The sequence below is a fragment of the Dipodomys ordii genome, unplaced genomic scaffold (genome assembly GCF_000151885.1).
Source record: "Dipodomys ordii isolate 6190 unplaced genomic scaffold, Dord_2.0 Scaffold45, whole genome shotgun sequence".
In the NCBI taxonomy this organism is placed as follows: Eukaryota; Metazoa; Chordata; class Mammalia; order Rodentia; family Heteromyidae; genus Dipodomys; species Dipodomys ordii.
In genome coordinates this window covers 3,340,877-3,356,504 of record NW_012267261.1, presented here as the reverse complement: position 1 = coordinate 3,356,504, position 15,628 = coordinate 3,340,877, and the positions used below count along the sequence as shown (strand labels likewise).

Below are 15,628 nucleotides of genomic sequence, written 5' to 3'. Positions count from 1 at the left end.
CCCTCCCTCCTTTCTCCTTCCTTCCTTCCTTCCTTCTTTCTTTCCTTCCTTCCTTCCTTCCTTCCTTCCTTCCTTCCTTCCTTCCTTCCTTCTTTCCCCTCTCTCTTTCTTTCCTTCCTTCCTGCTACCTTACTTTTCCTTCCTTACTTTTCCTTCTTTCTTTCTTTCTTGTTTGCTTGCTTGCTTGCTTTTTCTTTCCTTCTTTCTCTTTCTCTTTTTTTCTTTCTTTCTCTTTCTTCTTTCTTTCTCTCTCTTTCTTTCTCTCTTTTGTTCTTTCTCTCTTTCTTTCTTTCTTTCTTTCTTGCTTCCTTGCTTGCTTTTTCTTTCTTTTTTTCTTTCTTTCTCTCTCCTTTCTTTCTCTTTTGTTCTTTCTCTCTTTCTCTCTCTCTTTCTCTCTTTTTTTCTTTCTTTCTTTCTTTGTTTCTTTCTTTCTCGCTTGCTTGCTTGCTTGCTTGCTCGCTTGCTTTCTTGCTTTCTTGCTTGCTTGCTTTCTTGCTTTCTTGCTTGCTTGCTTGCTTGCTTGCTTTCCTTTCTTGTGGTAGAACTGTAACTTGAACTTAGGACTTTGAGTTCTCACTTGGCATTATCATTCAAGTTTGGTGCTGTTACTTGAGCCACTCCTCCAGTTCCTGTTGTTTGTCTTTCATGATCTCTTTCCACATTGATATACATTCACTGATTATTTTTTTAATTCTTCTCAGTACTGTAGCTTGACCTCAGAGCCTCACACCTGTTAAGCCTTTTCCAGTTAAGCCATGTCTATAGCCTTGGTTTTCGATGGGTCTTGAAAAGTTTTCTTCCCTAGATGGCATCCAATCTTGATCTTTCTTCTGTTTCCTGAGTCGCTAGCCACTAGTTGTTCATTGATTTTTATAATGGTGTATCTCTACATCTCTTTAATTGGTGAATAACCTGTATTGATAGTTGTTTGTAAAACACTGTGTCACTTTCAGTGACACAGCTTGAAAATGGTGGTATTTGATTACTACAGGAAGTAAATTATTTCCAGATAAAGAAGATTCAAATCTTGAAGAAGTATTGCTGGCTCTACTGAAGAAAAATTTTGATTTCCAGAATCCTGCCAACATTGGTGAGTGAAGAACAAAGTCAAGCTTTATCTATTAAAAATAATGGAGCCATTCCATCTCCAGATCTGGTACTGGAGTTTTAGGCACTAGTAACTGGATTTGAAGTGCAAGGCCCCAATTCCTGGATTCCATATACCAGGTCTGGTCATTCAATCTAGTATGTGAAATAAAGAAAAAACTAATGGTGAAGGTCAGAGAAAGGAAACTTAATGTGGCATGAGCACACTATGGGAAGAGAAGAGGACAATTTCCAATTACGTCCCTTATACAGACATTTGCTTTCAGTTTAAATAGGAGTGGAAGAATTGGAAGTGAGAGTAAGAAGGCATACATGCTCATTAAACAGTTTCAGTGGTCAGAGATGCCAGTGACAGGTACTCTGATGGCTCATAGTTTCGTTATTAGTCAGACAAGGCATTGTTACACTGGGACTCATGGCTGTCTAGTTGGGGTTAGGAGGTACTTTGTCTTTTCTTACAGAATGTTATCCATCATCAGTCTTGTTCTTTCTGATTCCAAGAGTCAGAGTGAAGGAAACAGATATAAGACTGAGTTGGGATGCCATGCTTTTCATTTACTTTCAATTTACTTGTGGACCCAAGTTGAAAGCCAGTGTTTCTGAATAAAAGCAGCTTTTGAGTACCTGTCGTAGATGTGCTCTTTATAACTTCAATTTACATTAAATAAACCAATAACTATTCTTTCGGGTGACACACTAAGAGCTTAAATGTTTTCCTTGGTATATATTCGTGCAAAAGTCTCATAGTTATTAAAAAGCATTAAAAGCCTATGTCATTCAATTTGAGAATCCTAATGGATTGGTAACTATGAAGCTGAAAAATAGTTATTCTTACTTATGTTTTCCTTTTATGGAAGAGATGAGACCCTACAGTCCATGGAATAGTTAGTACTTTTTTTTTAGTAAATTGTTTTGTTTTTAAAAGAGGGTCTCAGTAGCTTATTATATGCAACACTAAATGTTATTTATTTATTTATTTATTTATGTACTAATTGAACCCAGGACCTTGCAGATGTTAGACAAACTCTAGCATACTGAACTACATTCCAATCCTAATATTGTCTTTTTTTTTTTTGGGTCCGGTCGTGGGGCCTGAACTCTGGGCCTGGGCACTGTCCCTCAGCTCTTCAGCTCAAGGCTAGCGCTCTACCACTTGGCCACAGCGCCACTTCCGGCTTTTTTCTTTTTGCTTATGTGGTGCTGAGGAATCAAACCCAGGGCCTCAGGCATGCAAGGCAAGCGCTCTACCACTGAGCCACCTTCCCAGCCCCCTAATATTGTCTTTTAACAGATATTTTGTCCTATAAAGGCAAAGCTTTAAAAATGCTTCACATGTTTTCTGAAGTATTCTACAAACCCAAAAAATTCAATTGAAAATTGGTTAGCTTCACTATCAGAATTGGTGAAATTTCTAGCAGAAATTTATCAATACAATATTCTTAAAACATTTAGTGGAGGAGTGTCTTGGCACATACGTACAATCCCAGCTATTCAAATGATGGAGGCAGGAGAATGGCAAGTTTGAGGCCAGACTGGGTAAAGTTAGTGAGACCCCATTTCAGAGACAGGAAAACAAAAGAACCAACTCAAAATAAAGACAACTTCCATCTCCAAATCTTAATACTTAAAAATAATTTTTAAAATTAGAAATAAGACATTTGAGAGAAGTGAAATTATAGAAAGAAAAATTCAGCCAGGTGCAGATAGCTTATGCCTGTAATCCTAGCTACTTGGGAGGCTGAGATCTGAGGATTGCAGTTCAAAGCCAGCCTGAGCAGAATAGTCCCTGTGAGACTCTTATCTCTAATCAACCACTCAAAAACCAGAAGTAGAGCTGTGGCTCAAAATGGTAGAGTGCTAGCCTTGAGTAAAAAGAGCTTAGGGATAGTGCCCAAGCTCCAAGTTCAAGCCCCATTTCTAACAAGAACAAAAATTCATAGACACATTATAAAATTTAGAGAAGTGCTACTAATATTTTGGGAAATTTTCTATCTTCATTGAACTATATGAACAATTTATATCCTTTTATAACATTTAATATTGCTTCTTGGGATTTCACTATGTCAGTAAAAATGTAGTTGCTTCTTTCCAAATAACAGGATGTCTTGGTGCTATGACTTACCTTAGAACACTGCTTATTGTTGGAAATAGGTATTTTCTCATGATCTAACATATTGTGTTTCAATATTATGAACAATATAAAATATATTGGAGGATTTACATAGGAATGGGCAGGTCATCTCAAATCACCTGAAAAAAACCTTTGCCACATAAAATCGTAAATATTTTATCTGAAGTGAATATTATTTTCAATGTACATTGTTCACTTGACAAATATTTCTTGCAGATGTTGGACTGGCTCACAAACTGGAAGAACTAAATCAGGTAAGAATGAGAACCACTTAAATGCTCAATTTTACTCTTACAAGGCAATTTCTTTTTGATACAATGATTAAAAGAGTCACTAATACTCCAAGTGAAACTTCCAGTCCTGCTAAAGAAAGAGTAATTTGCTACAAAAAAATTAAATTGCACTTGAAAAATAAAAACAGAACAAAGCTATGGCTGATCATATTAATCACCCAGCAAGGGGACCTTGGGCCAACTAAAGGTATTTGAACATCTTATCGTGCTTTTTTGAGATTGTTACCTTTAAATAGTGGAAATCTTTCCCCCATCCACACACTGTGTGGTCTCAGCAAATGAAGTATGTGACAGTGGAATTACTCTGCTTCAAGCAGATGGTTTGGAGAAATTGCAAAGCTATCTTCTTGACAGGAAGCCGGAATGTGTTGTTCTCTGTGTTGTTCATTCTTTCATATTCTCTAAAGTATATTTACAAATGTTGAATTACATGACTGCTAGCCTCCTTCAAATAAGTTGGATGTTAATCTATTCTATCATTTGGGAAAAGAAAGTATGTCTATTATTGTCTTTGAGCAACAAGAATAGGAAGATATGGAGTATTTCAGGTAGAGCACTCCCTTGGTAGAATTGGCTCTTCAGGGGGTAATGAGACATTGTCAAGTTCCTTGGAAAGAACTACTCTTCCTTGTACAAGAAATAAAACCTTGTCATACACAGCCCACATTTACTGGCTCTTTATGAATTTACACCCAAACGTGGAGTACTTTTGTCAAAATCTTGTTTCTTTTTTAGAATTTTTGATTGGGGCTGGGAAGGTGGCTCAGTGGTAGAGCGCTTGCCTTGCATACATGAGGTCCTGGGTTCAATTCCTCAGCACCACATAAGCAAAAAGAAAAAACCAAAAGTGGCGCTGTGGCTCAAGTGGTAGAGTGCTAGCCTTGAGCTGAAGAGCTGAGGGACAGCGCCCAGGCCCAGAGTTCAGGCCCCACGACCGGACCCCTCCCCCCCCAAAAAAAAGAATTTCTGATTGAGTCATGTAATTTTCCAGCTAGCCTGGAAATGTATTTTTCTGTTATTATTTATTTTTGTTTATTTTCTCTTATTCTTTTTTTTTTTTTACCCTTGTCCACTCTGTCTTCCATCTTTCCTCTGTGTTTCTTCTTTTATCTTCCTTTTCACCAATAGAGAATAGAACTGAAGTTATGGAAGACTAATTTCCATTTAATTTTTTTTCATATCAGTTAGAAAAACGAGACCATTTTATGGAGGCCAAGGATGCTGAGATGTCCTATGCTATGGATGGGCTAGCCTCATCCCATCCAAACAAACGAGGTAAGCTTTCATTTCAAATTTTGAAATTAATCGGAAAGATTATTTTTGTGATCATTTCTGAGATGGAAGAGATAAAGCTAAAAGTTTGAGCCTTTATGAGGTAGAAGCAGGAAGATCCTGTGTGAAGGCCAGCCAACAAAAAGTTAGCAAGACTCTACCTCAAAACTAAACTAGAGGGCTGGGAATGTGGCTTAATGGTAGAATGCTTGCCCAGCGTGCATGAAGCCCTGGGTTCGATTCTTCAAGTGGTAGAGTGCTAGCTTTGATCAAAAGAAGCTCAAGACAATGTTAAGGCCCCAAGTTCAAGCCCCAGAACTGGCAAAAAACAACAACACCAACAACAAAACAACAACCAAGATAATGAAACAGTGGACTAGGAGGTGTAGCTTAAATAGTAGAGTGTTTACCTACCAGGGATGAGGCCCTAGGTTAAATCACGAGTAAAGCAAAAAGACAGCATTCAACTACCTCAGTCCAAAAGTGGCATATGCCATTTCTAGGGGAGGCTATTTTCCAGAGGTTTCCATCAACAGATTGACAAGCCAGATTGGTAAAAAACAAAACAAAAACAAAACAACAACGAAAACACACTAAGGAGCATTCATCTAACAGGGCCAATCCTTTGAGCTCCTCTAAAATAATAAACAAAAAGACAGCAAACAAACAAAACAGAACACATTAGACAATACTAATGCCTTTCTTAAAGAAAAGGCTTTTCAGAAAATGCTGACTAGTCTTCTTTACATTGTTGGTTGGGAAGGTCTCTCCCTAATACTTTTGCCCAGGCTGGTCTGGATATCTGTCTCTTGTATAACTGTGATTACAGCTATATGCCATTGCATCCAGTTGAGAAACGTTTGTTGGTTAGGGCCTACTAATTTCTAAGAATAATTAGTTTGTCCATTGTATTGTTTCCCCTAGTGTCCACCCTGCCTGTGATTTCTGCTTCTCTTTCACTGGAGACCTCTCCAACTTGGAGGAACCATTTTCTTCATGAATTGCACACTTTTCTCAGGTCTCTCAAAATACTTACAAAGTTGCTAGTGCAAGTTTATTTTGTCTCAAAGTTCCCAATACTTTTTTTACTCTAAGACGCAACATTCTCTTGGCAATGGCACTTTTCAAAAATTTGGAAAAGCTCCCAGGCACCTGTGGCTCATACCTGTAATCCTAGTGACTTTGGAGGTTGAGAAATGAGGACTGTGGTTTGAAGCCAGCCAGGGAAGGCGCATCCTTGAGGCTTATCTCCAATTAACCACAAAAAGCCAGAAATGGAGCTATAGCTCAAGTGGTCTAGAGCACTATCCTTGAACACAATAGTTCAGGGACAGCACCCAAGCCCTCAACTCAAATCCCAGGACTGGCATAAAAACAAAACAAAACGAAAATTGGAAAGATTACCAATTGTTTTCTTCACATAAATGTTTTTAGTAACACATTTTTGATTTATTTAAGACAATGTGTTAACTATATAACCCAAGCTGGATCAAACATTTGATTCTACTGTCTCAGCCTCCTGTGTGCTGGAATTATAGGTGTGCACTACCATGACTGGCACTCAAAACATTCTAATTATTTGTTTTTCACTCCAATAATATCAGTTTCTTGGAAAAAATGCCTAGTCTGAATTTTTTCTGGAATTATTCATTCCAATTGATATTCACTAAACCTCTGTTTCCTAACACATCTAATAATCTGATTTCATGGTGTTAAGTATTTAGAAGCAATTAGCTCTTTCAGTCTTTTTGAACTCTATTATTATTATTTTTAATATGAAATCACCCTTTCCTTCCTGAGCTCAGCAAACTCTTGTTATTCTTTTTAAAATCTAACTCAGTGCAACTTTAACTTATTTCCAATTTTTCATTTTCCAACCTTCTAGAAATTTAAGAGATAGCTGGTCCAAAGTACATAAGTGTTTTAGGTGCCAATTCTGCCACATTTGTTACCATCTTGTAAAATGGTTTCATATTTTCCCAACTTGTAGGAACAATTTATTATCCCACTAATGAGCTGCTTACACTTCTCGGAGTAGCAGCTCACTTTGATTCATCAATTTGCATATTGGGATATGCTTGGCTGATGACATTGTCAAAAACAACCTCAAAATCTCTGTGGTGTAGCTTCCTGTGTTTTATTTTGAATTTATACGAAGCTGGGGTATACTGATTAGTTTTCTTGCCCTTCTTGCATAAATTATGTGGAACACGTGGTCTGCTTTCCCCCTGGCGTGATAGGAGAGGCTTAGAGGATGTAAGCTTATCTTCTTACTGCTAAGTACATAATCTCAAATTAAGTGTGGTTGAGGGCACCTAGGAAAGGTAATGATGGTTAGTTTGAGATTCCTATCTTTACTGCAGACCTTATGGGCTTCTTACAGCCTGCACAACACAATCCCCTTGTGACTTGAGAACACCTTTGGGCGTACAACTGGGAGTCTGGAGAAGCAATACAGATTGGAAGTATAAATTTGACATATGTCAGCATCTTCATAGTTGACACTGTGAGCAGATAGTCTGAGGAATGACTCCAGATAGAGATAGAGAGGTAATATATTCAAGGACTGAGATTCAAATCACTCTAGGGTTAGACATTAGGAAGATGATGGAGAATCAGCAAAAAAGGGCCAAATAGGAGCAACTAAGAAAGGAGGCAATGAGGAAAACAACATACAAAATCAAGTGAGGACACCAGTTTGGAGGAACCAAGTAAGTATCTATGACGATGGATATGTAGAGTAGATGGTTGGCTCTGGTCATGAAAACAACTCACATTACTGTGAAGTTACTGATAGTGGCCAAAATAGAACTTGATCACCATAAACAATCATGTTTGAAAACAAAATGGATTCAGAAACCCAGCTGAAGGCATTAAGAATTTATACTTACTGTGAGATACTATAATTCTCTGTCTGTCTGTCTGTCTTTCTGTGTGTGTGTGTGTGTGTGTGTGTGTGTGTGTGTGTGTGTCCTTGCACTAGGGATCAAACTCAATATCTTGGCACTGTTCCTTAGCTTTTTGGCTCATGGCTGGAGCTCTGTTTGAGCCACAGCTCTACTTCTGCCTTTATTTTTTGGTGGTTAATTGGAGATAAGGGGTTTGTGGACTTTCTTCCTGGGACTAGTTTTGAACCACAGATCTCAACCTTCTGAGTAGCTAGGATTACAAGAATAAGCCACTAGCACCCAGCTCATAATTTTCTTTAATCATTTAGAGTATAATCAATAAATCACATTCAATACTATGAACATAGCCATCCATACCCAGCATTGGGCTAAAATCAGGCTTTATGGGAGGCAATTAGACAGACATCAAGGGGCACCAAGATACTAGCTGCCGTTTTGTTCATGTAAATGATAAACAATATGCAAACTATGAGAGCTAACTGTTGGCAAGACCACTTGGAGTAGTTCCTTCCAACCAGGTCCAGAAAACTCTGAAGTATGTTCAATTGCACATTCCATTAAACTGCTCATGTGGTGTGCATCCTGGTGATGTGGGGGCTTATAGATTTCTGCCAGACAAAGATATTCAAAGATAGCTGAATAACAGCATACTCGGTGATGGAGTAGTTCCACAGTGCACTAGAAAAAAGAAGATTGGATTAGTGGACCAAGCACTTTTGCTCCTTGTCTGAAAATAGACTTCTGCTTTCACTGCACATGAGTGTGGTTTTGGGTAAGGAAAGCTGTGGTTCCTGTAGAAACGAGAAGTCGATTCTGAATGTGATCCTAACAATCTGCATATGTGCTGATAGACAGTGAGGTTACAGTTTAAAGAGAGACTTTATTTGGAGAGGGAAAGCTAATAGACTTGGGTATTTATTTATTCATTTATTTTTATTTTGAAAATTTATTTAATTCTAGCCTTAAACTCAGGGCTTCTCTTGCTCAAATTTGGTGAACTTATTTGTGAGCCACAACTCTACTCCCAATTTTTTTTTTTTTGGGTCCGGTCGTGGGGCCTGAACTCTGGGCCTGAGTGCTGTCCCTCAGCTCTTCAGCTCAAGGATAGCACTCTACCACTTGAGCCACTGCGCCTCTTCCGGCTTTTTTCTTTTTGCTTATGTGGTGCTAAGGAATCGAACCCAGGGCCTCAGGCATGCAAGGCAAGCACTCTACCACTGAGCCACCTTCCTAGCCCCTCCCAATTTTTTCTTTGTATTTTAACAGAGATAAGAGTCTCAAGGTGGGGCTGGGAAGGTGGCTCAGTGGTAGAGTGCTTGCCTTGCATGCCTGAGGCCCTGGGTTCGATTCCTCAGCACCACATAAGCAAAAAGAAAAAAAGCTGAAAGTGGACTGTGGCTCAAGTGGTAGAGCGCTAGCCTTGAGCTGAAGAGCTGAGGAACAGTGCTCAGGCCCAGAGTTCAGGCCCCACGATCGGACCCCCCCCCCAAAAAAAAAGAGCCTCATGGCATGAGCTATCTGCACCTGGCTTATTTGTTTATCATTTATTTTCACTATGATTTTTTTCTTTTTGTGCTAAAGTATTGCTATCTACCTCAGGCTTGGCCTTTAACCTCTCCTTAGGCTACTAAGGGCTGGGATTATGAACAGATATTGCTATATCTAACTCAAAAGATTTTAGTTTTCATAAACTATTTAGATATCAAATAGTTGGAGAAATTTATAAGTAATTAGATGAACCTGTTGTAAATTAGATGGATTAACTGTGAAGAGCCCCTGGAATGGTGGGAATGATTTACTTATGTATCAGAAAGACTGAAATGCTGTTAAATTTGGTTTGATTTGTCTGAAGCATTATTTTATGACCAGATTATGAGGACCCCATGTTGTTTGATGATTAGTGTAGTTAACTATCAAGTGCTGGTCTGCAAGATGATCTTTAACCTCTGTTTCTTTCCTTTTCCTCAATACATAGAACACACTTCTCATTGTCTTTACTTATGTGACTTCCTCTTTAGATTTTCTGCTACCCCACAAGTAAAATAGAAGGATGGTTCTGACAGGTCAACCTGCTGTATTTTCTGGGATATATTATATGAATAATAATGTATAATGGTGCTGTACAATAAAACCTTTCTATGACCTGATCATTTTCTAATTTCTTCTGTCAGCACTGGTTAGAAGGCATTTTTGTGCACTTGGTATGTGGCTAATATGGTACAGAAGATGAATTTCAAATTTGTTAAATTTTAATTAATTAATTTTCAACTTATTTTCAAGTAGTAGTAGAAAGGAGTTTCACTTCAACATACGATTGCATCTTGATTATTGTCTTCCCTTCCTTCACTCTCCTTCATCTCTCCTAACTCCATCCCCTTAAGTTAATTAAGGATCAATAGAAAGCTAACAGTAACCATTTTGAACATTTTTCAACAAAACTCTCTTTTCCTTATTCAAGAATATATATATATATATATATTATTCAAATGTAAGTTTCCATAGAATATACTTCTAATAATGAATTTGTTTTGTTTTCTTCTTTAGCTTGCTTTTGGAAATACTGTGTTTAAAGCTTTTCATCTGGATGCAAAATCGGAGAACATTATACACACATATGCATATTATATACACTCTATTGCTGAAAGATGGTAGGTATTTCAAGCATAAAAAGGCAGTAGCACTTATTCTGAATACTATTTTTCTCCCTTTGCTAACTTGTTGCCATGCAGATTACAGTAGGCTTAATGTTTAAGTGTGAATAATTGAATAGACTGGTTGCAGTTTTGAGCGGCATGAGACTTTCAAAATGATATTTGAGCTTGAGTTGAGAGTACTGTATTGTATACTTCCAATAAGTTCATTGTCTATATACAGTCTTATGGTGATGATGATGTTATCGAACTGTCAATTAAAATATTTTAAAAAGCATCTTGGAAGGTGAAAATAAAGTATAATGTCTCCATTTGTCTGGTGAGTATGTATCTTTACTCACTCTCTTTTCTATAATGTTGTTGTCAGCTTTTTTTTTTGTTAGTTAGAACACGTGTCCTTGAGACTAATATAGAATTTATTGGAATCTGAGAGAAAGAAATAATAGATATCTAGAAATCCAATGCTAAAAAAGCTTATTATAAAATTCTCATGTTTGCCTTCTTCACAATGTCAGAAACAGAGATGTTCCATATGCCTGCGAGGGGCTAGGCTTGTCCTAAAATCTAACAGCAAATCCCCAAATGTCTTGGTGTTTCCTTGCTATGTTTAGTTTTAGGTGATGTTCTTGCTATATTTGCACAAATTTATTTAATCATCACAAGAATGTAGTTTAACTTTAATTCTCTCCATCACCAGTGCTATCATAAAAGTATTTTCAAGTCTTTCTTAAAATTATCTTTAAAAGGTTAAATAAGGAGCTGACATTTTAATGAAACAGTTTATGAATGAAATTCATCTTGATCAGTGAGAGAACCATATAACCTTAGTTTACTTCACTTAATATACTTTCGTCTCTCCATTCCCTTACAAATGGTAAGGGAATTTGAATTATCATTCAAATAGATAAGTAAAATTCCATTGTATATATATAGTACATTTTCTTAATCTATTTGTCCATTAAGGGGCAGCTGGGCTGATTTCATATCTTGGCTATGTCAAATAGTGCTGTAGTGAACATGGTTGTGCTGACGGTTTTACTGTGTAAGTTTGTTTGTGATCTATTGGATAAATGCCCAGAATTAGTATTGCTAGGCCATAACAAAGTTTCTATGCTTAGTTTTTTGAGGAACCTCCATACTGTTTTCCAGTATGGTTTGCCAAGTTGACATTCCCACAAACAGTGTTAAGAGTTCTCTTCGGCTGCATCCTCTCCAACATTTGTTATTGTTTCCTTGACAATGGCCACTCTGACTGTGGTGAGGGAGAATCTCAGTGTTGTTTTGATTTTCATTTTCCTATGGTCAAATATCTTTATAATAAAAAAGGTTAATGAGAGCACATTTATATACATTGCCTTATTTACAGCATAGGGAAGAAATGGAGATTTATCTATACAATATTAATTGTGTGGTGCTTAAAAATACAGTGATATGACATTGAATGAAAAATACTGTTTAAACCAGAGAGTAAAACATATATGTATTCACATATATTGAATATATTGTATATATTGAATAACTATTTCAACCAAAGCACTTTTATACACACACACACACACACACACGGAGTGACTAATTTAGGAAACATGCCTTCAGTGTTTCCTATGTTTGTTTAGGAGTAATTCATATGTACATAATAAATATTAGCAATGTGATAATGTCTGACAATATTTCTATGTATTAACATGTTTTAAATGCAAACACAAAGGTATTGTAAAATAGATGAAAAACTCCTGTTTTCATCATCTCATGCTTAATAACTTTTTCTAAGTTGGACAATTTCAAGTCTTTTAAACCATTAGCATGAAGAATTATGCCATTCAAACAGCTTCTAATGTCTGTTTTTTTCAAAAGATTCCATTAAGTCCTTTTAAAAAATTTCACTGTAAGAAATTTAAAGCTACAAATGGGTTAATTAAAATTTTGAGCATAAAATTTTAATGGCAAATGTAGTTAGAAATGACTGTCCTTCATGAAAAGTTAGCCATGTGAAGAACTCAGAAAGTAAGAACCACATGTTCATTTGCTCCATAGAGTTCTATATAGGAACAATGAATAAAAGGTAATGTGTTTTTGAACAGAACAAAAAATTCATTCCAGTTAGTGGATTCCCAGTATGGTGGATTTATTGATAGTCAACAAATGGAACTAATAAATGAGATGAGTCATCATCTTCTGATCAGAAATTATGTTTTAATTTACGTTAAAGAGACCCCTTTTAAAATAGTATATTGCTACCTTATTTGCTGTTCTTTATAAAGCTGTGAGGAAATTGAAATATGTAATAAAACAGTTATAAGAGAAGAAAAATATTTCAGATTGCTTTACTGAAGTTTAGTCCACTTATTTTTAGGTAAGCCCATTTCCCACTGGCATAGAGCATACATCAATATATTGTGTTCTACTTAATTAAATTGATTGTTGTAGTCTAATTTTGAATAAAAAGTAGGAAGTAAATTTGTTAATCTAATTTATTTGCCAGAGAAACTTTTCAGTGAAAGTAGATTTTAATGTCATTTGTCAAATCACAATGCAGCAGTGAATTGATTAGATACTTGAAAATACTCAGTTGGGAGAAAAAAGTAAAGTAATAGCTTTCAAGAAATGAGAAACATTTTCATAGTTCATCAGAAAGGGAAAGACAGAAAAGATAGACAACTACTTTTTAAATAATTCTTTAAAACTCTGAGTCCTGCAGGTAACATAATTATCAATCTAACACAAATTTCTGAAGAATGTTTTTGGTTATTTTTTCAATGTTCCTTTCTCTTTGCTACAGTCTCTACTACAATTATAAGGAACATTTATTTATTTATTTTTAATATACACTTGAAGATTCTCAACATGTAGATGATTTCCTATAGAAGGTAAGAAATGACATATAATGTCATTATATATTCTAAGTAACATACATGTACATTTTTTTCACTTGAATTCATCAGATCATTAAAAAGTGGGTTTCTAAAAAGCATTATGGGTAGCTGAAAAACATGATTTTTTAATGAAGGTCAATTATTTAAGTTCAAGAGTTTTGGGTTTTCATCTGATGCATTTTCTTCATTATTATGTTTGGCAGATGGTCAGTTCCTTAAAAGTTTAATCATTAAGGAGTGTTAAAAGACTTCATGAAGCATCTTCCATATTTCTGTGTAATTTCAGACAAGGAAGTTGCACCTGCAAAATCAAAGGTTGAAATGATTAAAAGTAATTAAGACCTCTAGAGTCAAGTGAAAAGCCCTCAATTTTAGTAGAAAAGACTTAAGCTTCAAATTACATGTTGGCACATTAGGGTTTTCATTTATATGACCTACTTTCCTTTTGAAGATAATAATGTAAAATGATAATTTCATATCAAGATAAATTAAAACAAGTATTTTTGTTTATTAACATACTTAAATACTTAATACTTAAAACTAGTATTAAGCTAAGTGTTTATGCTCAAATATAAACAAAAATTATGACACGTCTTTCTCCTTTCTTCTCCTATCTATTGTAAAATGTTTTTTATTGGTTCAAGGCCATTTCCATGTCTAAAAGAAGAATGGTAAAGAAAAGTTGTATGTTACTTTCTGTTGATAATTGTTTTATAGTTTTCTCATGTTAAAAGGATCCAGCCACACACTGCTGTTTACATGTGCTATTCCTGATGCATTTCCATCATATTAATTCCTATGAATGATAGTGTCAACATTTCCTTAAGGAAAAATATTAAATGGATAGAACAGGTAATATATGCCCCATATTACTAAATGAATAGTCTTCATATACATTGCCATAAGAAGAATATCTTTAGAGTTCAGTTTTCAAATTTTATCAATAATATCCTGATTTCAATGGTAGAGACAGAGAAATTACTAATTGCTTTAAGGGAAGCTGTGACACTCTCCACAATCTATCTCTTTGAGTCTGAGTTCATGAGAGAAAAGGCCAATTAAAATCTCAAAACATTTGTACAATATTAATGATTTGGAAAGGAGAGCATATAAATGTCGTGTTATCATCCTTTCTAAGGAGAAGAGACTGACAATGAGTTTGGAAACTAGCTAGCACACAGCAGCTGTACCTAGGTTTGACCTCAAACCAAACCATACATCTATGGTGAGGTACTAGTTTCACTTTGAGTGAGAAGTCTCAAAATAAAATCCAGAAGGTGAAAACTTACAACTGAACATGATGAAATAGACAATATTTTGACATTCACAGAAGTAGTACAAAGATTTCCAGAATTCTATTTCTATTTGTCTCAGAAGTGTATGATCAGGGATGTTAGTACACCACAAGGGCAATTTAGCAATAGCACCTGACAGGTTATGATAGGTTATGAAGAGGATATTGGTGTAGAAGCTTAAAGGCCCTGGCCACCTAGGATCTGCTTCAATTGGCTGAAAATTTATAAAATTTGGGTAAATACATTTTCTCTCATAGCACTTGTTTTCTGAATTTTCATGTTCATGGAAACCAAAATATGAGAACAGCCCAGATAACTCTTGATGGATGGATTAAGAAAATGTAGTATATATATATATATATATATATATATATAAAAATATATATATATACATATATATTATAATTTTACTCATCCATTAGAAAGAATAGTATTGTACCATGTGTAAGAAGAAGGAAAGAATTATATTAAGTGAATTGGAGTCAGACCCAGAGAAACAAAGGTTGCATGATTTTTCTCATTAGTGGAAGACACAATGTGCCTAAAATTCTGTAAGCAAACATGCTTGGTGGTATGCAAGCAGTTCCAAATGAGTTAGCTGAACTATAATAAACACTATGGAAAGCACAAATAGTACAATTATTTTAGACAGACAAAGTCAAAGCCCAACAAAATAAGCATCAAGAAATGGGTATTTACAGGGAGCACGGCAAAGTGGGAAGAGACAATGAAGTGAGGATGAGGGGAAGGATGAGAATTCATGTTATATACTACAAAATGAGGAAATGTAAAGCAAAGGGTGGGTCGATGGGGGATGAGATTTTTGAAGGGGGAGACAGAACAAGATGCATTCTATTCGTTCACTGCTCTCTTAAATGATTTCTTCCTTGTACAATTACTTAGAGATAGTTTTAGAAAAGAAATTGGGATTGAATTAAATATGTTTTTGATAATTAAATTTCTAAATACTTAACAATGAAAGGCATAGACATTATTAAACATCTCAAATTTTGTCTAGTAGGACACATATTGCATTCATATTTTGTGTGTGTGTGTGTGTGTTTCCATACTGTTAGGCTTGAACTTATGGCCTGGGT

General features: G+C 35.7%; 1 protein-coding gene across 1 annotated transcript in view; it reads left to right on the top strand.

Moving 5' to 3' along the window:
• Window positions 1-10,282, top strand: part of Uts2b (urotensin 2B) — a 13,941-nt gene extending 3,659 nt beyond the window's left edge. The window contains exons 2-5 of the mRNA XM_013019300.1: window positions 992-1,090; window positions 3,455-3,492; window positions 4,716-4,806; window positions 10,257-10,282. Coding sequence (XP_012874754.1) covers window positions 992-1,090; window positions 3,455-3,492; window positions 4,716-4,806; window positions 10,257-10,282 — 254 coding nt within the window. The remainder of the gene's footprint in view (window positions 1-991; window positions 1,091-3,454; window positions 3,493-4,715; window positions 4,807-10,256) is intronic.
• Window positions 10,283-15,628: the final 5,346 nt, after the last annotated feature.